Source organism: Callorhinus ursinus, unplaced genomic scaffold, assembly GCF_003265705.2.
Source record: "Callorhinus ursinus isolate GAN/ISIS: 27379988/994484 unplaced genomic scaffold, GSC_fseal_2.0 scaffold13, whole genome shotgun sequence".
NCBI classification, from domain to species: domain Eukaryota; kingdom Metazoa; phylum Chordata; class Mammalia; order Carnivora; family Otariidae; genus Callorhinus; species Callorhinus ursinus.
Genome location: NW_027397075.1, coordinates 39,392,991 through 39,419,575, shown reverse-complemented (window position 1 = coordinate 39,419,575; position 26,585 = coordinate 39,392,991). Strand labels below are relative to the sequence as shown.

General features: G+C 36.2%; 1 protein-coding gene across 2 annotated transcripts in view; it reads left to right on the top strand.

The window, feature by feature from the left end:
- SWT1 (SWT1 RNA endoribonuclease homolog) overlaps positions 1–26,585 on the top strand; it is a 105,143-nt gene that overhangs the window by 45,876 nt on the left and 32,682 nt on the right. For both annotated transcript variants that reach the window (XM_025877795.2, XM_025877796.2), the window contains exons 15-16: positions 2,455–2,642; positions 6,268–6,399. In XM_025877795.2, coding sequence (XP_025733580.1) covers positions 2,455–2,642; positions 6,268–6,399 — 320 coding nt within the window. The remainder of the gene's footprint in view (positions 1–2,454; positions 2,643–6,267; positions 6,400–26,585) is intronic.

Sequence of the window (26,585 nt, the reverse complement as noted above, 5' to 3'; positions counted from 1 at the left end):
ATCTGCATAGTTGCATACACCGATATTTGAGAGCTGAGGAAAAGAGGCAGTATGTGGTGATTAAAAAAATGTATCTCAGAACAAAATATGTCTTTCCATCCATGTATATTTATTAATAGGCAAAAACAGGAGCAGGAGGAATAACTTTTTCTTCCTGCCCCCAAAGATAGAAAAGGGTAATATTTACTTTTATTGTTGGAGAGAGATCATAACCCCATTCGGAATCAGATTGCTGAAGGTCAAGGTCTGTTTATGAGTCTTACCAGCTGTGTGACCTTGCATGAGTTATTTGCCCTTTCTATGTCTGTTATAAAATATGGATAATCATAGTAACTGTTTCATAGGGTGTTGTGAGGATTAAATGAGCTAATAGATACAAAGTTCTTAGAAAGTTCCTATGAGTTAAGAAATGCTTAATAAATATTAACTATTGCTACTAATAGTGTTGGAAATTTTTTATTCTTTAATAAACCTGAAACTAACAACCCATGAGCTAACTTGAAATCATACTGTTATCAACTGTTATCAACAAGGAAGCCTAGAGAAATGGGATGATTTTATTTAAGTTCACAAAGAAGTTACAGTAGAGCCAAGACAAAAAAACCCCCAAGGTTTTAAAGTCATAGTTAAAGTTTTTTTTTGTTCTATCAGACCTTTTTTTTTCACTTAAGTTAATATTTTCCCCCAAGGTGATTTTTAAAAAAAAAAAATTATTTGAATCAATAGTATAGCTCTTATACTCTGCTGAGTATTTTTGTTTATCAATATTTAAAATATGCTCAGGTCCATATTCTTAAATACTTGTTACTGGCCGTAGTATTTACTGCACTAACTCCTTCCAGCAACTACCGAACTTCTTAAAGAGCAGTCTATAACCCTTGTTTCCATTTCTTCACTCACTTCTTCCTTAATCCTTTACAAGTAGAATTCTACTTCCACACGCTGTTAAGTGAATTAGGTTATCATTGATCAAATCCATGATCAAATCCACTCTTTTTCTCCCTCTTTCTAATTTCTTAGCCTTTTTCAGCCCGATGTTGTCCACTCTTTCTTTCCTGAAACTTACCTCTTTTGGCTTCTCTTGGGTTCGAATACTTCTGACTCTTCTCATGTCTTGTTGGTCTCTTTCTTCTTACTCCTTCCCTCCCTCCTCCTTCAATTTGTCTACGCTTTAAGTTCCTTTTTTTTGCTATTTTCTTTCCTAACAGTCTCCTCTGCCTCTGAGGTTTGTCTGCATGGGCATGATTCCCAGCTGTATCTTTTAAGCTACAGCTCTGCATATCCAGTTACCTGCTAGATATCTTTACCTAAATACCATTTTATTCTTTACAGTCGACATTCTAAACACAAACTTGTGGTCTGTTTCTCCTCTCTTCCGTAACCAGCCTTTCTTCTTGGCTTTTATTACAGGTGGCTGTAAAATCCAGGAATGTAGATAAATATACATTAAATGCCTTACCGCTATTACATTATAATATGTGATACGTTCAGTGTGTTGCTTCTCATCAGCAAGGCAGCATAATATGAAGTGCTGTTTAAGATTGCAGTGAATGTGGCACATTTTAAAAAGCATTTTCATCACTTTCTGCACATGTATCGGAGATGTGATGCTTTTAAGTGTTTGTGTTTATGTGTTTGACTATTACCAAATAAAACTGTGTCTTTACTTTCCTTTGGAGAAGTAAATCAAGGGGGTTTGATCTATTTTTACCTTATGGACACTGTATATTTCTATTATTTGTGCCGTTATTCTTCTAGGCATCCAGATTAAAAAAATCTTAGAGTCTCCCTCATTCCCTGAATCTAGACTTTGGCTAAATCTTTAAAAAATTTCTTGCATACATTTTTTTCTTTTTCTTTTTATTCTACTGCCTTTTCCTACCTAATTCAAGTTCTCAGGACTACTCTCCTGGATTATTTCAGTAGCCTTCTAGACATCTTGCCTCTCTTGTCCTGGTTTGTCTTAGAGTAGGGTTCTGGATCTATCACTTCCCAAGTTAGAAACCTTCAGTGGTTTCTTCAATGGCAAAAGGTTTACATTCTGTCTTGTTGGTTTTTTTTTTTTTTTAATAATCCTTTGCAATCTCATTCTTGTTAATGGATTGTAGGGTACTTGGAGGCTTGATTCCACATATTTATCATTGTATCCTAGGTGTACTCTGTCTTGTTTAATGCCATATGTGGAGAAGTGTCCAAACAGTATTCTTAAATTGATATTGGCATGTTAGCTAAGAAAGATCACTATAATAAATACATTGGAAGTATTTTTTGATATAAATGAGAAGGAAAATATTTTTTTTAGCTCTGATGCTTTTCTGGGAATATTCTGTACATAATCAAGGACAAAGAGTAGTCAGCACTTCTTAGGAAGCTAGAACATTGTAAGCACAATTGGTATTGTTTCTCTCACTAGTGAAGGACTAGCTGAAATTTGTGTAATTCTTATTTTCCCAGGTCAAGGCAAAACTTAAGCAAAATCCTTCAGAAACTACAGTGGGTAAAAAGCAAGAAGATATTTCTTTAATGAAGTCTAATAACCAAGAAATCACCATTTTCTCAGGTTCTCATCTTCCCCAACCCAGCAGACATCAAGAAATCTGGTCTATCCTAGAGAATGTTTGGATTACATTATATCAGAACAGGTACTAAGTTTCCAAGGATTTTTGAATTTTAGGCTTTTCTGTCATTACTGCTATTCATTAAACAGTGTTTGGGTTGTGAGTTTCATGTATTAGATTATCTTACTGAGGGCCTTTTATCAAATTGGTGCCTTAGGAACAGTGATGCTTAAACAAGGGTGTAATCAGATTTATCTCGAGTGTTTTAAAAATATATTTGCCTAGGCTCTATCCCTAGAAATTCTGATTCAATAGATCTGCGGTGACACTTGAGATGGTGCATAAAAAAAAAAAAAACTCACCAGGTGATTCAGATGTGAAACCTTCATGAGCAGTATTTCCCATGTATGTCAAAACCAATGAAAGCCACCTAAATTGGCTAAACAAATTAGCAGGAGTCAAAGCCTTAATAAAATTTAAAATAATCTATGAAAAGGTCATTTTGGATTAAGGAAAATTCATGTAAGACTTTTTAAAAAGAGATAAATACTTTTATTTAAAAGGAAGAAATGTTTTTCCTTTGATACACATGAAAGTACTACATTCCTGGTAAAATGAAAAGATAGAGACTATTTGTGAGTAGTTCTTTAAATGCTGCTGGAGTAACTTAAAAAAATAATTTAAGATAACTAATTTTAAAGTAGGCCAACCCTCCCTCCTGTACTTTTTCCCAAGCCCATAATCTTTATATAATTTTAAATATATATTTGCGGGTCATGATAGATGCTTTTTAGTATGATTTTGGTTCAAGGGCCCAGTATCACTGTTATTTTGGATTAAGATCATCTGTCCTAGCAGCAAAGAAATATGAGCACTCTTCTTAAACATCTCTTCTCTATTAGAATACTGTAGATTTTGGGCCCATTTTTAGCCCTTGGCTAAATTATATTTTCTTTCATACAATTATAATTTCTTTCAAACAAATGTGTAGTTTGTCATGCTAAAGAAATACCAATCATAATTATAATTTCTTTCAAACAAATGTGTAGTTTGTCATGCTAAAGAAATACCAATAGCTAAAGAAAACAATACTTAAAAATTTGTGTTTTCATATAAAGCATTTGTATTTTCATATCTTTTTGTCCAGTCTTAACGTATTTGAAATGTTTTGGCTAATCAGATATTCTTTTTTTTTTTTTAAGATTTTATTTATTTGACAGAGAGAGACACAGCGAGAGAGGGAACACAAGGAGGGGCAGTGGGAGAGGGAGAAGCAGGCTTCCCACTGAGCAGGGAGCCCTATGCGGGGCTCAATCCCAGGACCCTGGGATCATGACCTGAGCCGAAGGCAGACGCTTAACGACTGAGCCACCCAGGCGCCCCCCAGATATTCTTGTTAGCAGAAATTACCACATATACTAGTCAGAGATTATCACTTTCAAAATAAAATAGATTAAAGCCATTTCTAAGATATTTTAATCTTCTTTTCTTTTAGAAAATATTTGAATACTTTATCTTAGAATTGACCTATAATATACATACATTTGTGTTGGATGTTAGAGTTCCATGTAATTTCTGTATAATAGATAGACTTTACTTTGTTGTATTTCAGTACATGAAAAATGCTTATATTGCTTTATCAATGCATAGTTATTAAGTCTTACTTCATTGCTTCTCATGCCTGATTGTATACCAGAGTCACTGTATAACTTTTCAATATATTCATGCTTGAACCCTTCATGTAGAGATCCTCATTTGAAGGTCTAGTAGGCCCTGTGTATTTTAGGTTTCAAAATACTTTTTCTTTTAGAAAAGTGAAACTATACTTATGAACCATTGTATTTCTTCAGATTCCCTAGTTTTCCCTTTTGCAGGCTTGTCAAAATGCTTTACCCCTTTCATATATTACTTGTAGGAATGTGGAAAAACAGTTTTATGGTTCCTCAACACATTAAACATGTTATCACCATATGACCCAGCAGTTCCACTCCTAGATTTATACCAAAAAGAACCGAACACAAGTGTTCCAACAAAAACGTGCATGAATGTTCACAACTATGTTCACAGTAGCCAAAGTGGAAACAATCCAATGTTCATCAACAGATGAATGGATACATGAAATGTGGTGTGTCATAAAACATGTATATCCATAAAATGGAATGTTACTCAGCCATAATGAAGTATCCACACACACTATGGCGTGAATAAATGTTGAAAACATGCTAAGTGAAGGAAGCCAGACACAAAAGGTCACATGGTATATGATTCCATTTATATGAAATATCCATAATAGGTAAATATGTAGAGATAGAAAACACATTAGCGGTTACCAGGAACTGCGGAGAGGGAGGAATGGTGAGTGACTGCTTAATGAATACAGGGTTTCCTTTTGGCATGATGAAAATGTTCTGTGACTAGATAGTGGTGATGGTTGCAGACATTGTGGATGTATCAAATGCCACTGAGTTGTACACTTTAAAATGTTAAAATGGTAATTTTTATTTTACCACAATTATTTTAAAAAAGCTTTGGAAAATACTGTGAAGTGAGAAACTTCCCTTGAATGCTACTACCTAAAGGTAACCAGTAGTTACATGGTTATTATTATGTACCCCCAGCTGTGGGTTTTTTTTTTTTTAAGATTTTATTTATATGACAAGAGAGAGAATATAAGCAGGGGTAGTGGCGAGCAGAGGGAGAAGCAGGTTCCCCACCGAGCAGGGAGCCCAATGTGGGGCTCGATCCCAGGAACCTGGGATCATGACCTGAGCCAAAGGCCGACACTTAACTGACTGAGTCATGCAGGCGCCCCCCCCCCGCCAAGCTGTCTTTTAAGGCATGCTTATTAGTTTCCTAGGGCTGCCATAGCAAATTACCACAAACTAGATGGTTTAAAATAACAGATTTATTCACTCATGGTTCTGGAGGCTGTAAGGTCTGAAATCCAGGTGTCTGTCTGCAGAGTTGGTTCTTTTGGGAAGTTCTGCAAAGATCCTATTCCAAATAAAGTCACATTCTGGGGTTCTGAAGGCACATGAATTTCAAGGGCATACTATTCAACCCAATACAGCATATGTTTTGATTTTTTTATATGGTGGTTGTTATGTTATATAAATAAATATTGTATACCTTTATTTTTCCATCTTCTCGATGGCATAAGCATTATTTTAATAGTTCTTAGGTATTTCATCAGGTGGCTAAGTCACTATTAACACTTTTTACATTGTTGAACATGTAGGTGGTTACCAATTGTTGACCAATGGCAAATTATTAATAAGTGCTAGATTTCTGAAATTGGAATTACCAGAGTAAGATGTATGAACATTTATTCCAGTTTCAGCAAACACGTAAATCTGATGTCTTTTTTTTTTTTTCTTCATCTTTATGTACTGGAGTACTGTTAGTATTTTTGTACTGACTTGAATGTAGATTAGTAATATTCTGTGCCTTTATGGTCTCTTGATAAGAAAATTTATTCCCACAGTTTGTACAGTATTACTTTAGATTAGATGCACATAGTTGTTGCCCTAGATCCTTTGCATGAATGGTAGCCTGGATATTCACAAGTCACTGTCTCTTATTTCTAATTTAAATAAATCAGGATTATGAGAGAGGAGTTATAAATATTACCTCATTTTATATATTAGAAATGGAAATGCTTGAATTACAATAAATGTGCATGAGTATCTTTTCTTTTTCTCTCTTTTAGCATGGATGTATTTCAAAGATTGGGCCCAAATGCAGCTTTGACTTCTTCAAAAATAGCATCATTTGAAGAAGCATTTGTATCTCTTCAAAAGTTAATGGCAGCTGTGAAGGATATTCTTGAAGGAATTCAAAGGTAAACACTAATTTTAAATTTTCATTTATTACTTTTCTCTTTTTTCCAGGTTTATCAGCCTTTCCAGAGGTTCTGGGAGCCTTCCAACAAGTTTTATAAACTGATGACTTTTATACTTACCTTTTCCCTCTCCTTTGTAAAGAATCCCTGTTTGGAGTTTGGACCCCTAGAATGTTTCTGGTTTTTTCCTTTCTAGAAAAAATATACCAGGTTGTAAGCTTCATAAGGAGCTTTATTTTCTTTATTGTGCAACTCTAGCTCCCAAAACAGTGCCTGGCAGATAATGGGCACTCAGTAATTACTTGATGAATAAAATATATATTTAGGTAATTATCACTGCTCCTTTAAAAACAGATATATGTTAATATTTAGTTAACATGATTAATTTCCTCAAATACAGTCTCATTGGACTGCAAACTGAAAAAGTTTGAGAGGAAGCATATAGTCCTATGGTGCTTTGAGACTTCTACATATGTGTTTATTTTAAATATTTGTGGAGCACATAGAAGCCACAGAGCCAGAAAGCTGTAGAATGTACCAGACAGCACCTTTGTAAGATAAAGTCAGATGTTTTCTTTTGTGGTGGTAAAGGAGAATACCAAACTTAATCTTGCGAGTGTTTGGCTACATACCAAAATTGCTTGACCTGAGTTAAATATGCAGCTTGCTCATGGAATACTATGCCTTATAAATTAAAAAGCAAAAACCAAAGAATCAAAATTGATTTGATTTTAGTATGTCCAAACTTTAAAAACTTGGATTTTTGAAACAACAGTAGTTTTTGAGGTTTTTTTCCTTTCCTCTTAAGGATTTTTGGAAACTTCATCTCATTGTTAATACACAAAGCCTTTGTACTTCTTTTTGGATCACAGTTGGCTAGATGATTCTTAGAATAGCTTTTTGGTACTCTTAAGTTACTAATGAATTGAAGATGTGGCAGATTCCAAGGCAAGTGAAATTTATCATCTCTAAGTGCAAATAATCCCTTTTTTACTTACAGCAATACTAAATAAGAGTAGCTTTATGAGGGAGAAATATTCAGTTTTTTATTTTCGTTATGCAAAATCTGTTTTCACATTCTAGGTTGCATACAAGCCATTCTTGACACTACCTTTTCTACAGAAAGTAGGAATAGCAATCTGTATTCAGTCAACAAATGTTCATTGAGCACCGCTTATGCTTGGCATCATACTAGGCTCTGGGGAATCAAGATAAATTAGGTGCAATCTCTGACTCCAAAGAGCTTGTAGGAAGAGTGTAAACAGTCATGTTACAACAGATAATTGCAATAGAGTTGTTAATATTTTAATAGGAACATATGCGGTGGAGGGAGGAAGCGTTTGGCAATAGATGAGGTTGGAGGGGAATGTCTTGTAGGCTACTCAAAGCCGTTTCTATTTTATCCCATAGGGTAGTGTTTCACACGTTTATGTCTGTTAATTATGTGCCTGGACAGAAGTGTTTCTGATCCAAAAAGTTTTGGAGATAACAGCATACTATGCTATGCTCTTGGAAGATCACCCTATACCCATTTACATATTGATGGGTTTTATAAACCTTTTTAATTTTAGGAGCTTTAAACATATAGATGCCTGGGTCCCCCACACCGGAGACTCTGATGTAATTGGTCTAAGCGTGTACCTGGCTATCAGGATTTAAAAAAAATTTCTCCAGGTGATCCTAATGTGTAGCCAAGGTTGAGAACCACTAGTCAACAGTTCTTAATCAGTGGTTCTCAAAGTGTAGTCACAGAATCGCATCCTCATCTCCACCTGGAACTTGTTACAAATGCAAATTCTCAAACCCTGCCAGACCCTACTGAATTAGAAACTCTGGGAGTGGGCCCAGTAGTCTGTGTCCTCCAGGTGATTCTCTGCACATCATAGGCTGAGCACTACTGGTTTAAATGATGCTCAGCCTTGGTGGCTGATTATAATCATCTGGGAGCTTTGAAGAAAGAACAATGTCCAAGCTGACTCTGTACCTATTAAATCTGTATTTCTGAATGTGGGACCTGGGTATAAGCATTTTTACAAACTCCCCAGGTGATTATCATGTCAAGCCAGAATTGAGAAGTTATAGCATGTACTGCTTACATAAGCTGTATTTAAAGAAATAAATATTTGAATTTTAAGGCTGATAGAATTTTGTTATTCTTTCCTCTAAGGACACAATACCTCCAGGAATAAGAAAATACTAGTGGTTCTACTTTTTTGCATGTTACCTGGGGCAGTAAATAGTCTTGAGCCTCCATATTCATCTATAAACCCAGTATGATAATACCTTTCCAGAGTTTTTCACAAAGTTACTGTGCTTTAAAAGTCAGGTGTTGATATAACTAACCAAACCAGTGATTCTCCACTTACTTATTGGGGGACTTGTTAAAAATGCAGAGTTCTAGTTGTAGTGAAATCACAATATCTGTAGATATTTCACAGAGAGAGGGAAGTTGTATTTTTAACAAGCATCCAGAGGATTTATATGCAGGTGGTGGGGGACCACAGTGAGGAAATGAATCCAACTTCCTGTCATAAATATATATTAGAACCACTTTTGCCACCAGTAGAGGGCATTGTGAATAAAAAAGTTGCTCATTTCAGCATTCATTAATCTACAGGAAATTACTAACATCACAAGGTTTTTCTTTTTTAAGCCCTTCAGACAATAGGCATTTAAATCAAAATGTAATAGAAGTTAATAATTATATTATTTTGTCAAGTGTTTATGTAGTCTTAAAATCTTTTAAGAGACAGTCATGTTCAATTCAGTTAAATTTTTTTGGGTGGCTAAATATGGGTAGATTTTTAAATTTTTTAAACACTGAAAAATACACTCAAACTTTGTAGTGACTGCATATCATTAGCGTTTTCTGATGCTTGTTAAAATGGAGTAGTTTCATTTGATTTTGAGATACATATTCACTGAATATAGCTCAACTCTATTTTATCATAGCAGATCATGTATGATATTACATTGGGAATCAGTAACAAGGTGACTTGCTAATCCAGTCCTTCCATTAAAGAAGCGAATTAAAATGTATTTATTAAACTAAGAGTTTGGGCTTCTAGTTCCAGATTTATCCCTTTGACTTTAGACTTGTTACCTACCCTCCTTAAGCCAGTCTCTTTCCTTATGAAATGAGAATCCTGATGCCTTCTTCAGAATAAATGAGATAATGTATGTGAAAATACTTTGTAATCTGCAACATAAGTGTTAGTCTTTGGTTTCTCCTTAAAGCTGATATGTTAAATTTGAAACGTTTAAAAATGTGTATTTCAATTTTAATAATGCTCTAAACATGATTGTGACAAATCAGGGTAGAAAATGTTGGTGGAGCGGTTGTCCACACAGTTATACAATTGGGAGAATACCTGAGCTTGCAAAAGTTGAAAAAGAGGTGGGACTATTGCTGATTCTTATACTTTCTACACACTTTCTTCCTGGGTGGGAGAGTGAACTTAATTTATTTGCTATTGGTCTAGAAATTGCTTTTCTCTTTCTCATCTCTCCTTTTTTTTGTGTGTGTATATAGGAATAATCTGAGCACTTTTGTTAATGGCCTCTTTATCTAAACACTGGAGAACCAGAGTCAGCACTCTTTCCATGTAGACAAAAGGACATTAAGGGTTTTGTTTTGTTCTGTTTTAGGTCTGTACTATCTAGTCTCATTTTATACTTTAGTAAACATGACCAAGTTACCCTCAAGATCACAAAAACCTTTTGCTTAGTAATTAAAGATTATAAAGTTTCATTTGGAGTGAAAAATTAATTGGGCAGTCATATGGAAAATTCTAAAGAGAAATTCTACTTGTACAGTAATAAAAAAATTGTTATAAATCTTTGTGCTTCCACTGGCATCTCTACAAAGTTAAATAAACAGGTCATATAATCCAACTCCAAAGCATGCTGTAAATGTGTGTGTGCAGCTTTGACTTGAAAACTAATACTCAAAACAACAATGAAAATGTTTTAAGGATGGTTTTGTGTCTATGAAGTAGATCATGAGCTGCCTGGTTTGGAAGCAGAGAGGAGAGTAGAGAGTGAACGTAGGAAATTGCACTCTGCCTGGATTTTATAATCATGTTTATGTGTTTCATTTTATAAAATAAGCTTGAAATTATTTTTTAAAAAACAGAAAAATGGTAGTGTTTTGAATCCAAAAATATAAGTAGGTCATGCCTAAATATGCATATTCATTTTAACACTTGATTTAACACGTTAAACTACTTCTGCGTTAATTTAATGAACTCTAGATTTCTTGCTCAGGTAGCTTTAGATGAAGTTTGAAATAATGAATGTTCTCTTAGTTTCATATTTGGAATCATATGCAGAGGTGGGAGAGGAATGTAAGTTCCTTGTAAGTAAGTTCCTTGTAAGTAACTTGCCACATTTTAGAGGGGGGATGTTTTTATATGAAAGTGTATCTCTTGTTTAGATAACATTTTCTTTCTAGCTGTGGTATTTGGTTTGGTTGTTTTTAAATGAAGATTAATTGAGTGCTAACTGATTTATTGGGCTTGGTCATATTCAGGCTCCATGCCTCATCATAGAGTATGATTTTGCAAGATGAGACTTGTGCTTAGGAAAGGAAGGTGATTAATTTTTATCATCTCCAAATGCTTTAATGATCTTCAAAACTTTAGTAACCTCTGTTAGAACCCTGTGGCTTTGATTTGAAATACTTTATAGAGCTGTTTTTCTAAAGCACAATAATATTCATGAAGTTTGGGATTTTTTTTTGTGTTCTTTACATGTGTTTTTATCTTATTAAGCCTCTAAAAATGAATCTTCCCGTTACTCTCTTATGGCATGTTAGCATAAGAGGAAAACCTATACTGGTGTAACCATACCTGATTCTTGTGAAAAGGAATCCTATAATCACAGCAGCTTTTCAGATCTGCTCATGATTTAGTCACTTCAAAGAAGGTGGAGTTTGCATCTATGAGAATATTTTTTTAACTTCATAGTGTATGTTTTGGTAGTCGACCTCTTGAGGTTTTTTAGAAAGGTTATTTAGAAAAGCTCATCCTTCGGTTGACACAAAGACAAACACTCTTTAGGCTGTTTTACAGATCAAGCTCGTTGCTGAAACAAAAGTTTCTAATAGAGACATGTGTATATTATAAAAACATTAAGAAGTGACTTTTCAACATCTCAACTCATTGCAGTATGCAAGTAGTTCAGCCATTGATAAAAATTGTCCTTATCTAGAGTGAAGAGGTTTGTTCATGCTTAGGTCTGACCTACTTTCTTTGAGGCTTGACCTTTCTGCCCTTCGATAATTGGACTGTACCTCCCCTCCCCCACTGGAGTTCTTACAACTCCCCAGATATCACACCTCTTTATCAGACTCTTCACACACCCCTTGTCCTGTCCAACACCAAGTGTATCGGTTGCTAAGTTGAATAAGAGAAAATAATACAAGCTATTAATTAAAAATGAAAGGACTTACTTGCTTCACCCTCCATGCCATCATTTTGTACACAACTTTCTTATAATTTATTTCGTAATCAGCTCCCTGAGATTTTGAACAGCTTTAGAGCAGAAACTTTACCTACTTTTCTTTGTCTTACTTTTGTATATCTAGATCTATACCCACATCACAACTACACATAATAGATGGTGGGGGGGAGTATCAAATGAGTTTTTATAGTCTTTCTGGTGGAGGGAAACTTTTTTAGGGCTAAATACTACTAACAGTACTACATTGTGACATTAGATGAATAGGTAAGGTCGAAGATTTAAAAGTGATACAGAGAGGAGTGCAAGCTAAGGAAGGGTAAAGAATAAAATCAGGAGGAAGGAGAACTGGAAGAAGGAGATTGAGGAGATAAAAAAGGTATTTATGTCTAGAACAGATGATGGAACCCTCAGTAATTTGCCCAAATGGTTGGTGGGGTCACATGTTATCCTTGATTGCTTAGTCCTGGTTTCTCTACCTACACTTTATAAATTAGGGTTAGTAGAAGGTAAGATGGGATCTAATGGGAGGGATTGAGATTCAGGGAATATAAGCAGATATTTCTTATATAAGACATATAATGTCTTATATAAAACATAGATGGGGGCATCCGGGTGGCTCATTCGGTTAAGACTTGGACTTTTGATTTCCACTTAGGTCATGATCTCAGGGTTGTGAGATTGAGCCCCAGGTTGGGCTCTGCATTGGGTGTGGACCTGCTTAAGATTCTCTCTCTAACCACTCCCTCTGCCCGTCCCCCTGTGTGCTCTCTCAAATAAAAAATAAAAATAAAAAAATAAAACAGATGGTTATTTAATAAGTAAAAGCTTTTTATGGTACCTATTTTGCAGTTTGATAAACACCGCTCTAACTTAACATTTATATCAAATGTTATATATGATACATAATAAAATTTACATTTGCTGACAAAATATGTGGCATCCACATATAAATTTGACGGAATTATCCAGCATTAGCAGATATTTTTTTAACCTGGCTCATTAAAGCTACTGAGGCTAACAGCTTGTTCAGGACTTAATTTTTAGAATAACTAGATTTTATTTTACATATCTGAAGCTCTTACCTATGCTTCCCAGGATTTGTAATTCAATAATAGGGCATAGGGACCTTTATTTTTATTCTGAATACCAGTGGGTTGATTGTCACAGTTACTCCTTCCATCCCTGAAGCATTTCTAAGTGCCGGCGTTCCTTGTTTTAGTCAATAAAATCCAGGTTTGGGTAAGAGAGTTAAATATTTCCCATCATAAAGTCCTTGATCACAGCAGAATTAAGCAATCAAGTATAAAGATTACTTCTTGAAGATAACAAATATTTTAGTTTGTTTATGGAGTTGTTTTTATTTAAAATCAATATTCTTTTAAATTGGACTTTTCTTTGTAGCTGGTTATTTCTACCTGATTTATTGATCTGATATTTGATTAAAATTCCCTGCTATTTAAGTCTTATGTTAAGAAATGCTAAAACCAGTTAAAACTACATTTTTCAATGAAGCAGATAGAGTAAATTGACTAAATCAGTGGGGTTAAACATTAGTAGGATAAATGAAATGGGGAAATTAATTAAAGGTGCTGAATAAGGGCTATTATAGTAATTTTAACTTAAATAGTAAATATATGGGATAAAGCCAGATGATCAGTTCTGTTTCCTTCTTACAGAGTAGTTGTACAACAGGTTTAAAGTTAGAAACTCTTAAGATTATTTCCATCTATTTTGAGAAATAGCTTCTTGTGCTTCTAAGTATCTTTTTACACGGTGGTAGGCCAACCATCTGCCTGTTTTAAGAAGTGATGCAATCAATATCCTCAAGGCTATTTCTCAATAATATAAAAGGTTGAGTCCACCTTAGGACAGTGTTTTCTACTTAGAAGACAATAAATATTTACTGTTTTTTTTTTTTAAAGATTTTATTTTTTGTCAGAGAGAGCACAAGCAGGGAGAGTGGCAGGCAGAGAGAGAAGCAGTCTCTCCACTGAGCAGGGAGCCTGATGTGGGACTTGATCCCAGGACCCTGAGATCATAACCTGAGCCGAAGGCAGTCGCTTATCTGACTGAGCCACCCAGGCCTCCCTCAATATTTATTATATGTCAGAAACCCCTGGAATTATCTAACATTGTGATGTGCCAGTTCCTATTAATAAGGCATAATAAACCTTCTAGAGTCAACATATACTTGCCCTTAATAATAATGTAACTGGAAATATAAGTTGTAAATTTTCCAATTAATCTTTTTGCCAACATTAAGCTAATTTACTTTTTGACAGCATGAGCTATATTTTCCCCAACTTAATTGTTGAGCTAAGACAAATTATGAAAATCATAAAAATTATATATTCTATATTAAAGATGGTAATTTATGCAGATTTTATTTTAAACCCTTTTGATAATATAGATTAAAAAGTATGAGTACTTTGGTACACTAGTGGAGCATAAAATAGTATAAAGAATGTACCCATCAGCCTTTTTCAAAGGATTTGCATTCATTTACTAGGGTGACTGCTGTAGAAAAAGTGAAATACTACGACCTTTTGGGGGATTGCTAGATACCAGCTCTGAGTTAATGCTAATTCCGGTGACCTGAAATTCCACTGTAGTTGGATAAATGGTCAGAGAGAGACTAATCCACCTTGACTAATAAACGATAACTACTGGTTTGTTTGAAAACTTGGGAAAAACCAGTATTGGAAGTTTGGTGACCGGGATGTCTGGAGAAGAGGTGGATAGATGGGCATCTTGGAATGGGCACAGAGTAGAAAGGTATTTGTGTCCCATGTGAATACTCATCAAAGGCTACCCAATGCAGAGGAGACTCAGTAATCAGATGGGCAAGACCAACCGTCCTATAGATGTCAGTCTCTCCCTAGCATCCCAGTGTTTGGTCAGTGAGCTCTTATACAAAGGGACAACGGCAGCTTCTATAAGATGAGCTCAAAAGTGGGACTTCCCCTCCTGAAGGTTGCTCTGGCTACTATCTGTGCTGAGAGCCCAAACTGTCACCGGCAGAGGCAAATGCTAAGCATTCAATAAGGCACCATTCCCTTGGAGACCAGGAAGCCACTTAGTGGCAGAGATTTGCCCTCACCAGGAATAGGTACTTCTTTTGGGTACGGATTTGCTTTCCCTCACTGTAGTGATTCTGCCAGCAACTCCATCAATTGCTTTAAGGGATGTCTTGGCCACTGTCATGGTATGCCGTACAACTAAGAAACTAATTTTATAGCAGAAGCTCATCTATGGCTACATGGAATTCATTGTCTTGATCATACATAATCTAAGGAGCTGGCTTTGCAAACACTGGAGTGACCTATAAGAATGTTATTTACCATAGCGGTGGTGAAGTTCGAGTGCTGTTTTCCCCTTGGTCAGGATGTGTAGAATGTGTAGAATTCAAGAATCAAGGGGAGCAAGTGGTAATGGTTTCTCTGTTACTGTTAATAATTCTTCTCCTGGTAACAGGTATGTTTCAGTCATTGCTTGGTCAGGAAAACAGAAATGACTCCAGGTCTTTCAAACATAAAATTTAATATACATACTTAGTATTGTTGGAAGGACTGGAAGAGAAAAAGGGAGAAAGTGATCTTGTATCCTGGTGCCCTTTGTACCATAGGAACACAATGCATGATTACTATGACTTTTTAAAAAGTCGACAGTGAGCCTATGCAGTATTTTCTGTGCAGAAAAAGAGGCATTCAGTTCAGTGTGTTCCATTAAATGAAGCTTTGTTATTTTTGCTTTACATATTTAAGCTTAGGGCAGCCATCTGTCCTCAAAACAAAACAAAGACAACTTATTTTCAATACCATTAATCAGGAATTAGTTCTTTTCATAAATGTATAGATTTCCAGAGAAGTTCCAGAGAGATAATTGTATTATAACCTGAGCCAACGTACTTTTCATACCCATGCATTTTCAACTTTCTATTCAAAGTCATTTTAAAGATTTTATCTATTTTATTTGAGAGAGAGAGAGAGAGAGTGTGTGCGAGCAGGGGAAGGGAGAGAGGAAGAGAATCTTTTTTTTTTTTTTTAAGATTTTATTTATTTGACAGAGAGAGACACAGCAAGAGAAGGAACACAAGCAGGGGGGAGTGGGAGAGGGAGAAGCAGGCCTCCCACCGAGCAGGGAGCCCGATGTGGGGCTCAATCCTAGAACCCTGGGACCCTGACCCGAGCCGAAGGCAGACGCCCAATAACTGAGCCATCCAGGTGCCCCGAGAGGAAGAGAATCTTAAGCAGACTCCGCGCTGAGCCCAACACGGGGCTGGATCTCACAACGCTGAGGGCATAACCTGAGCCAAAACCAAGAGTTGGAGGCTTAACCGACTGATCCACCCAGGCGTCCCGAAAGTCATTTTAAATAGAATTCCACGTTCAGGAATGTATTGCCAGTTCTTGAACTTAGATACTTCTGTGATAATGACTCATGGGAAGGGACCATTGTTTATACACCTATTCCTTATAGATTTCTACCCACTGCCTCAGCTCTGTGTTTTACCTGGTCTCTAGGGTGATTGGTTCCTGCTGGCACTACCCTGTCTGTCTACCACCAACAGAACCACTGATCTCTCTTTTCTCTACATGCTGAGATATGAAAAATATTCTTTGTTCGACTAAGATACAATAGGACTTTATCGAGGGAACCTTCACTAAAAAGCTGATGAATATATGACTAAACAAAGAAAAAGACAAAAACAGTTTAACAATTCTTTGTGCTGAACCAATCAAAAGATTAACTGAAAAAGAAATTGTATGCTTTACAGTTTATCTACTTGATGGTTAATTTCCTCTACCTCACTCATGTTCTGGTACATGACAAATCTCAAAACTTACTGGCTTGAAACAGTGGCAATCAATTATTTTCTCTAATGGTTCTGGGGGTTGACTGAACTCAGCTGGGCAGTTCTCACTTGGGATCTCTTGTACAGTTGCAGTCAGATGGTGTCTGGTGTCATCTCAAAGGCTGGCTGATACAAGGTGTTGACTAGAACACCACCATGTAGCATCTCCATGTAGCTTCAACGTCCTCACAGGCTGGTTTCCAAGAGTGTCCAAAAATATCAGGTGAAAACTATATTGCCTTTAATGACATTGCCTCAAATCCTATAGTGTCATTTTCCCTGTAGTCACAGACCTGCCTAGATCTAGGGGAAGGGAACATAGATGCTATCTGTTGATAGAAGGAGGAATGTCAATTATTACATTGTAAGAAAGACTTGTGGATGAGAGATCTTAGAACACAATGGTTTACATTCTACTAGCCAAATATACTCATCTCTCTTCTCAAGACCACCGTGTTTTATCCCATTATGACATTAGCTTAAAATCTAGGATCTTATCATTTAAATCAGGTCCACGTGTGGTTGAAGCAAGGCTTCTTTGGTGTGACTCCTTGGGTACCATTCCTCTCTATCTGTACTGTGAACTAAAGAGACAAGTTAGCTGCCCCCATCTCCCAACATATATCATATCAAAACAGGCAAGGATACATGTTACATACCTTCACATTCAAAATGAGGGGGTGGAGAAGAGGCACACAATTCCTAGCAGTTATAAAATCCAGCTATGCATGTGCTGCCACTCCCTTCATTAGGGCTCAGTCCTGCTGCCTGCAGGTTATTTACAGCTGCTCTTGACTCTGTTCTCTGGGCTCTTGGTTTTGGCCTCTGAACTTTTAACATAAGAAAAGTAAGCTGCAACTGAGGAGCCTTCTCAGCCTGTCTCCTGTTCATTAAAGGTAGGGGAGTCCAAAACCTCTTTTCATTTTATATTGACTCTAGCCCATTTAGTCCAAGTAGTGGTACTTCTACTAGAACAATCCTCTAAAAAACTGTTTTCTGTGAATCTTCCTTGGGTTCACTCCATTAGACAAAAATCATAACCAGTTTCTTTTGAAATAAACACTTGCACTTAAACCCTGCCTTGGGCTCCCCATGAAGCTGCTTCAGGGCAATGTCCTTAATATTTTTGGAAGTCCTGCTGTTGAACAGAATTTGTGAGGCACACTCTTAAGACCCTCAAAGGGCCTTTTGTCTATCTGAAAAATTCTCCAGGGCACCTTAGGTCTTTCTGAGGTCTCAGCAAAAGGTTTTACAGTAATGCTATTATTGTTTTCATCTTTAAACCATGTTTTCCTGCCAAACCTATTAAAGGTAAATATTGAAATAATACAGTTCTAGCCTACTGATAAATTTGGTTGTTACTTTAGGAACTTTTGATACACTCTGTGGTTTGGCAACACATTTCCTAAGACTCACCACTAGATCCTTTCACCACCACCCTCCCCTCTGTATGTGCTCTTCTTTTGTGATCACATCTACTCCCAACCCCTTCATGAACATTATTTCAATCGTACTGTCCCCTTGGTTCAGTTGTGAGCTTTCCACTCCAACTCTAAATGTCTAAAACTGAGCTCATCATTTAAACTAGTGTCACCTGACTCCTTTCTGTTTTCTTCCTCTGTTTCTTAAGGTAGAGGATTCTCTGTGTCCATTAGCTCAAATTTGTTCATTGTATGTTGTTCATATTAGTATATGGTTACGGATTTTTGTCTGAGCAGTTCTATGATTTTTGTTAAAAATTTCCAACTGTAATTGTGAGCTTTTCAATTGTGAGGTTATGGTATATCTTCCTGGCGAATTGGTTTTCTTTGGTCTAATTTTTCCCTTCAAGTTTATTTTGTCATACGTTAATAATGCCAGACCAGCTTTCTATTTTCTTTTTTGCTAGTATTTTCTCTTTATTTCCAACCATTCTGGGTCATTATTCCTTTGATTTTTTAAAAAAATTTTTATTTAAATTCAGTTTAGTTAACATATATTATTAGTTTCAAGGGTAGAATTCAGTGATTCATCAGTTGCATTTAACACCCCGTGCTTATTACCACCTTAATGTCCATCCGCCAGTTACCCAATCCTCCTTAATTTTTTTTTTACATGAACTAAAGCTACACTTGTTTTTTTGATGGATAATAAGTAAAATCTATTTACATAAATATTATTGCTGCTATATGCTATATTTGGACTTATTTCTACCATTTTTTATTTTTTAAGTTTCAGACAGGTTTATTAATCCAGAAATACCACCCTACATTTGCAAATGTTGAGATCTTTAAGGATAAACAATTGTTAGAGAAGCTATAAGAAAGCAGCCCAGAAGGGCTTACTCATTGGGGTAGCAGACATAAACCCACAGAATGAATGAACTAAAACAACAACAAAAAAACCTTTCTGAGTGCTATACCAATGGATATTTTATTTTATTTTTAAAGATTTTATTTTTTTATTTGAGAGAGAGAGAGAGAGAGCACAAGCAGGGCGAGTGGCAGGCAGAGGGAGAGGGAGAAGCCGGCTCCCTGATGAGCAAGAAACCCGATGTGGGACTTGATTCCAGGACCCTGGGATCACAACTCGAGCTGAAGGCAGACGCTTAACCGACGGAGCCACCCAGGCACCCACAAATGGATATTTTAGATGAAGGGAAACTTCTTGCTTATCATTGAACTGAAATCTTGGCTTGTGTTCATCTTATTAAACAAAAACTGTGTTCCCCAAACATTTACAAGTTCAGCTACTAAAATTCCTTTAAAAATCTTTGTGGGTGGTTCCATAGTAAGGGCCAGCCTGAAGTGCACCAATGTGGGGCTGCACACTCTCACTTTACCTTTTGTATTCGTCATACTTTCCTTTGTTCTTGCTTGTCTTTTATTGGATTGAACAAGGTGTAATGTTAGTTTTTCCAGTCCTTCTTTTATTCCACTACTCGTTTGGAAGTTGCACATTTTATTTCTATTTTATATTGTTACCCTTAAACTAATAAATGCATCCTTGAATATCTAAATATCATACTAAAATATCAGGATTGGGGCACCTGGGTGGCTCGCTTAATCGTTAAGCATCTGACTCTTGATTTCAGCTCAGGTCGTGGTCGTGAGATTGAGCCCTACCTCAGGCTCGCCCTGGACATGGAGCCTGCTTGGGATTCACTCTCTCCCTCTCTCTCTGCTCCTCCTTCCTATAAAAAAAAATCAGGATTATCCATATGCCGAGTAAAACAAGGATGTTAAAAACACTTAAATTCTGATCTCCCTCCTCTTGTCTATTATCCTTATTTTCTAACATTATAGTTTCACATTGTTTTAAACCACTCCCCAGACTATTGTTATTATATAAAATAGTTTTTGTTTTTAGCCCGATCATATTTATTAGGTGTTTGGAACTTTGCTTCCTTGATCCTACTCTTTCTTTTAGGTTAAGTTTCCTATTTAATGAAGCAAATTTTTGAGTCGTTCTTTTAGCAAAGATCTAATCATGGTAAATGTTCACCTTCTGACTCACAGTGTTGTTTTGCGTTCATTCTTAATTGATACTTAGCTGAGTGTAGATTCTATCTGTATCTTTGTGGTAGATACCTACTAGTGCAATTGCTGGGTAGCTCTATTTTCAACTTTTTGGGGAACCTCCATACTTGTTTTCCAAAGTGGCTGCACCAGCTTGTATTCCCACCAACAGTGTAAGAGGGTTCCCTTTTCTCCATGTCCCTGCCAACATCTGTCGTGTCCTGGCTTGTTAATTTTAGCCATTCTGACTGGTGCAAGGTGATATCTTATTGGGGTTTTGATTTGTATTTCCCTGAAGCCAAGTGATGTTGATCATTTTTTCATGTGTCTGTTGTCCATCTCTATGTCTTCTTTGGAAAAATGTCTATTTTTTCTTCTGCCCATTTTTTAACTGGATTATTTGTTTTTTGGGTGTTGTGAGTTTTATAAGTTCTTTATGGATTTTGGGTACTAGCCCTTTATCTGATAAGACACTTGCAAATATCTGACAAGACGTTTGGTTTTGTCAACTGTTTCCTTTGCTGTGCAAAAGCTTTTTATCTTGATGAAGTCCCAATAGTTCATTTTTGCCCTTGTTTCCCTTGCCTTTGGAGATGTGTTTAGCAAGAAGGTGCTGCAGCCAAGGTCATAGAGGTTGCTGCCTATGTTCTCCTGTAGGATTTTGATGGATTCCTGTCTCACATTTAGGTCTTTCATCCGTTTTGAGTCTATTTTTGTGTATGGTGTAAGGAAATGGTCCAGTTTCATTCTTCTGCGTGTGGCTGTCCAATTTTCCCAACACCATTGTTGAAGAGACTGTCTTTTTTCCATTGGATATTCTTTCCTGCTTTGTTAAAGATCAGTTGACCATAGAGTTGAGGGTCCATCTCTGGGTTCTCTATTCAGTTCCATTGATCTATGTGTCTGTTTTGTGCCAGTACCATACTGTCTTGATGATTACAGCTTTGTAATAGAGCTTGAAGTCCAGAATGGTTGAGTCCAGCTTTGGTTTTCTTTTTCAATAATCCTCTGGCTATTCGGGGTCTTTTCTGGTTCCATACAAATTTTAGGATTATTCCAGTTCTGTGAAAAAAGTTGATGGTATTTTGATAGAGATTGCACTGAATGTATAGATTGCCGTAGGTAGCATAGACATATTAACCATATTTGTTCTTCCAATCCATGAACATGGAACATCTTTCTATTATATCTTCCTCAGTTTCTCTCATGAGTGTTCTATGGTTTTCTAAGTACAGATCCTTTACCTCTTGGTTAGGTTTATTCCTAGGTATCTTATGGTTTTGGGTGCAGTTGTAAATGGGATCAGCTCCTTGATTTCTCTTTCTTCTGTCTCATTGTTAGTGTATAGAAGTGCTACTAACTTCTGTGCATTGATTTTATATCCTGCCACTTTGCTGAATTCCTGTATGAGTTCTAGAAATTTTGAGGTGGAGTCTTTTGGGTTTTCCACATAGAGTATTGTGTCATCTGTGAAGAGTAAGAGTTTGACTTCTTTGCTGATTTGGATGCCTTTTATTTCTTTTTGTTGTCTGATTGCTGAGGCTAGGACTTCTAGTACTATGTTGAACAGCACTGGTGATAGTGGACATCCCTGTCGTGTTCCTGACATTAGGGGAAAAGCTCTCAGTTTTTCCCCATTGAGATGATATTCTCTGTGGGTGTTTCTTAGATGGCTTTTATGATATTGAGGTATGTTCCCTCTATCCCTACACTGTGAAGAGTTTTAATCAAGAAAGGATGCTGTACTTTGCCAAATGCTTTTTCTGCATCTATTGAGAGGATCATATAGTTCTTGTCCTTTCTTTTATTTTGTAGTGTATCACATTAATTGATTTGCAGATGTTAAACCACCCTTGCAAGCCCAGGAATGGTCATGGTGAATAATCCTTTTAATGTACTGTTGGATCCTAATGGCTAGTACCTTGATGAGAATTTTTGCATCCATGTTCATCAGGGATATTGGTCGGTAATTCTCCTTTTTGGTGGGGTCTTTATCTGGTTTTGGGATCAAGGTAATGTTGGCCTCATAAAGAGTTTGGAAGTTTTCCTTCCATTTAGATTTTTTGAAACTCTTTCAGATGAATAGGTATTAATTCTTCTTTAAATGTTTGGTAGAATTCCCCTGGGAAGCCATCCGGCCCTGGACTCTTGTTTGTTGGGAGATTTTTGATTACTACTTCAATTTCCTTGCTGGTTATGGGTCTGTTCAGGTTTTCTATTTCTTCCTGGTTCAATTTTGGTAGTTTATATGTGTCTAGGGATGCATCCATTTCTTCCACATTGCCTAATTTGTTAGCATATAGTTGCTCATAGTATGTTCTTAAATTGTTTGTATTTCTTTGGTGTTAGTTGTGATCTCTCCTCTTTCATTCACAATTTATTTATTTATAATTTATAAATTTATTATTTTATTTGGTTGTGATCTCTCCTCTTTCATTCATGATTTTATTTACTTATCCTTTCTCTTTTCATTTGGTTAAGTCTGGCTAAGGGGTTATCGATCTTATTAATTCTTTCAAGGAACCAGGTCCTAGCTTCGTTGTTCTCCCGTTCTTTTGGTTTCTATTTCATTGATTTCTGCTCTGATCTTTATTAATTCTCTTCTCCTCCTGGGTTTAGGTTTTATTTGCTATTTCTGTATCTCCTTTAGGTATAAGGTTATGTTGTGTGTCTGAGAACTTTCTTATTTCTTGAGAAAGCCTTGTATTGCTATATACTTCCCTCTTAGGACTGCCTTTGCTGCATCCCAAAGGTTTTGAACAGTTGTGTTTTCATTTTCATTTGTTTCCTTGAGTTTTTAAGTTCATCTTTAATTGCCTGGTTGACCCATTCATTCTTTAATAGTATGCTCTTTAGCCTCCATGTAGTTGAGTCCTTTCCAAATTTCCTCTTGTGATTGAGTTCTAGTTTCAAAGCATTGTGGTCTGAAAATATGCAGGGAATGATCCCAATCCTTTGGTACTGTTTGAGACCTGATTTGTGACCCAGTTGTGATCTCTTTTGGAGAATGTTCCATGTACACTCTAGAAGAATGTGTATTCTGTTGCTTTAGGAGGGAATGTTCTGAATGTATCTGTTAAGTCCATCTGGTCCAGTATGTCATTCAAAGCCCTTGTTTCCTTGTCGATCTTCTGCTTAGATGATCTGTCCATTGCAGTGGGGGGGGGGTGTTAAAGTCCCCTACTGTTATTATTATCAATGTGCTTCTTTAATTTTGTTATTAATTGGCTGCTCCCATATTAGGGGCATAAATATTTACAATTGTTAGATCTTCTCGTTGGATAGACTGTCTAAGTATGATACAGTGTCCTGCCTCATCTCTTATTATAGTCTTTGGCTTAAAATTTAATTTGTCTGATATAAGGATTGCCACCCCAGCTTTCTTTTGATGTCCATTAGCATGATAAATGGTTTTTCACCCCCCTCACTTTCCATGTGGAGGTGTCTTTGGGCCTAAAATGAGTCTCTTGCAGACAGCATATCGATGGGTCTTATTTTTTTAATCCAGTCTGATGTCTTGTGTCTTTTGATTGGGGCATTTAGCCTATTTACATTCAGAGTTAACTATTGAAAGATATGTGTTTAGTGCCATTGTGTTACCTGTATATTGTCTCTGTTCCTTTCTGGTCTATGTTACTTTGGGGCTCTCTCTTCTTTAAAGGATTACCTTTAATATTTATTGCAGGGCTGGTTAAGTGATCACAAATTCTTTTAGTTTCTGTTTGTTCTGGAAGCTTTTTATCTCTCCTTCTATTTTGAATGACAGCCTTGCTCGATAAAGTATTCTTGCATATTTTTCTCATTGAGCACCCTGAATATATCATGCCAGTCCTTTCTGGCCTGCCAGGTCTCTGTGATTAGGTCTGCTGCCAGTCTAATGTTTCCACCATTATAGGTTAAAGAGCTCTTGTCCTAAGCTGCTTTCAGATTTTCTCTTTGTCTCTGAGATTTGCAAGCTTCACTATTATATGTCGAGGTGTTGACCTATTTTTATTGATTTGGGGCAGGGTGGAGTTCTTTGTGCCTCCTGGACTTGAATGCCTGTTTCCTTCCCCAGATTAGGGAAGTTCTCCCCTGTAATTTGCTCTAGTATACCTTCTGCCCCTCTCTCTCTTTCCTCTTCTTCTGGGATCCCAATTATTCTAATATTGTTTTGCTTTATGGTATCACTTATCTCTTGAATTTTCCCCTTATGATCCAGTAGTTTATCTCTCTTTTGCTCAGCTTCCTTATTCTCCATCATTCTGTCTTCTGTATCACTAATTCTCTCTTCTGCCTCTTATCCTAGCAGTTAGAGCCTTCATTTTTTTATTGCATCTCATTAATAGCCTTTTTTGATTTTGACTTGATTGATTTTAGTTCTTTTATTTCTCCAGAAAGGGATTCTCTAGTAACTTCTATGCTTTTGGCAAACCCAGCTAGGATCTTTATACTCGTTATTCTGAACTCTAGTTCTGACGTCTTACTTATATCCATACTGATTAGGTCTCTGGCAGTCAGTACTGCCTTTTGTTCTCTTTTTTGAGGTGAGTTTTTCCATCTTGTCATTCTTGCAGAATGTGGTCACTTTTCTATTTGTAGAATTGCTGCAATTCCTTTCTTAGAGCTCTGTTTGAGTTCACAGGTGTTCAGCTGTCATAGCTATCTAGCTGAATTCCAGGGACCAGACAAAACTAAAGTCTCCTACTCCTCTACCATCTTGGAAAAGTGTTTAATTTTTCTTGAGATGTGGTATGCTTTCTTCAGTCTGAAGACTCCTACCTTCGGTTCTAGAAATTCTCTTTCATTCTGTCTTCCATTATTGCCTGTCCCCCATTCTCCTTCTCTTATTTTGGAATTTCTATTTCTGCCTCTCCTCATTCTCTCAGCCATATCTCTTAACTCTTTTTCTTTTTTCCATCTCTTTCATCCTTCTGTGCCATATTCAGAATAATTTCCTCAGATTTTATTTTCACCAATTCTTTTTTTCCCAATTTTAAATAATTTTATTTAATCATTTAAAAATACAGAATATCTTCACATTGCTTAAAAATAATTCAAAAGGCAAAAAAGGATATACAGTGAGTGAAAATTCTTCTTCCCATCCCTTTTACCTCAGCTACTTTGTTCTCTTCTTCAAGGGCAACCAACATTAGTCAATGTAGATTCTCTTATTTATACTTTGTTTGTACTACTCAATTTAAAGCGAGACTAGATGGTAAGCTGTTTAAGGGCAGCAACTCTTTTGATTTTTAGTATATCCCCATCCCACATAAGGATTAACATGTGATAATAAGTACAGAAATAAATAATTAGGAAGAAACTACCCAGCCACTTGGATCTTAATGCCATGATCGTGTAGTTACAGGGTACAGAATTCGATCCCCAAATTTGCAAGGTTAGGAATTTTATCAGTTTACTAAAACCTTCTCAGACTTAAGTAATCAAATTGAGAACAAAGTAAGCTGATATATCAGAATTCCCATTTATTTATTTACATTGAAATTAGTAACAGAACCAAAATGTTTATAAACTGGATGACTCGTAGAGGAAAGTTTACACTGCAAACTAGATTATTACCAAGTTTTGTTGCTGACTCCTGAGGGTGTGGGCCTCAAGCTAAAGTAATCTCTCTTCTACTCTAGAGCTTCATCTGCCATGGTGGGGGTCAGCAGTGCCCCTATGCGGGGAAATTCTTTTCCTTTAATCTCTTTTTCCAAGTTCTATACTGACTACTACTTTTCATTGACTATATCAATTCTGATAGTTATCTCAAAATTTTGAAACACAACTGGACAGACATCAGTGTTGTTTACATTGCTTTCATTACATTCCTGTTTCCTAAGGATATATCTTGATGATTTTGATTAGAATGTGATGATTGTTAAGGTTCTATCAGCTGTATATTTGCAAACCATATCTTAGGATGACTATTCATCATACGGGTTCTATATATCTAGAGTCATTTTGGGTGGGAACATAGACACTGGAGCCATCTTCCTTAGGTTTAAATCACTGCTCTTTTACTTCACAGACTGACTCCAAAGAGACTGAGATTATGACCATTATATTATTATGCTTAAATGCCAATGTAGAAAATACACTGGAGGTAGAGGCTAATGACCCAGATAAAAGGATGAGTGAAAAGTATATGGATATATAGTATTGTAACCTTCCTACGAAATTAACAGAAAGCTGTAGTATTTGTCAGTATATTTTTATTGTATGCATATATACATCTAGCACATATGTAAGTCATATCTGTTCCTTTAACTATTGGAATTATATTTTCCTTCTGTAGAATTGTTTTTATAATTAAATTACAAATGTAGCCATTAAAATTACCTATAAACTCTTCTTGTCCTACCACCAGCTTTAGAAAAAAAGATTTC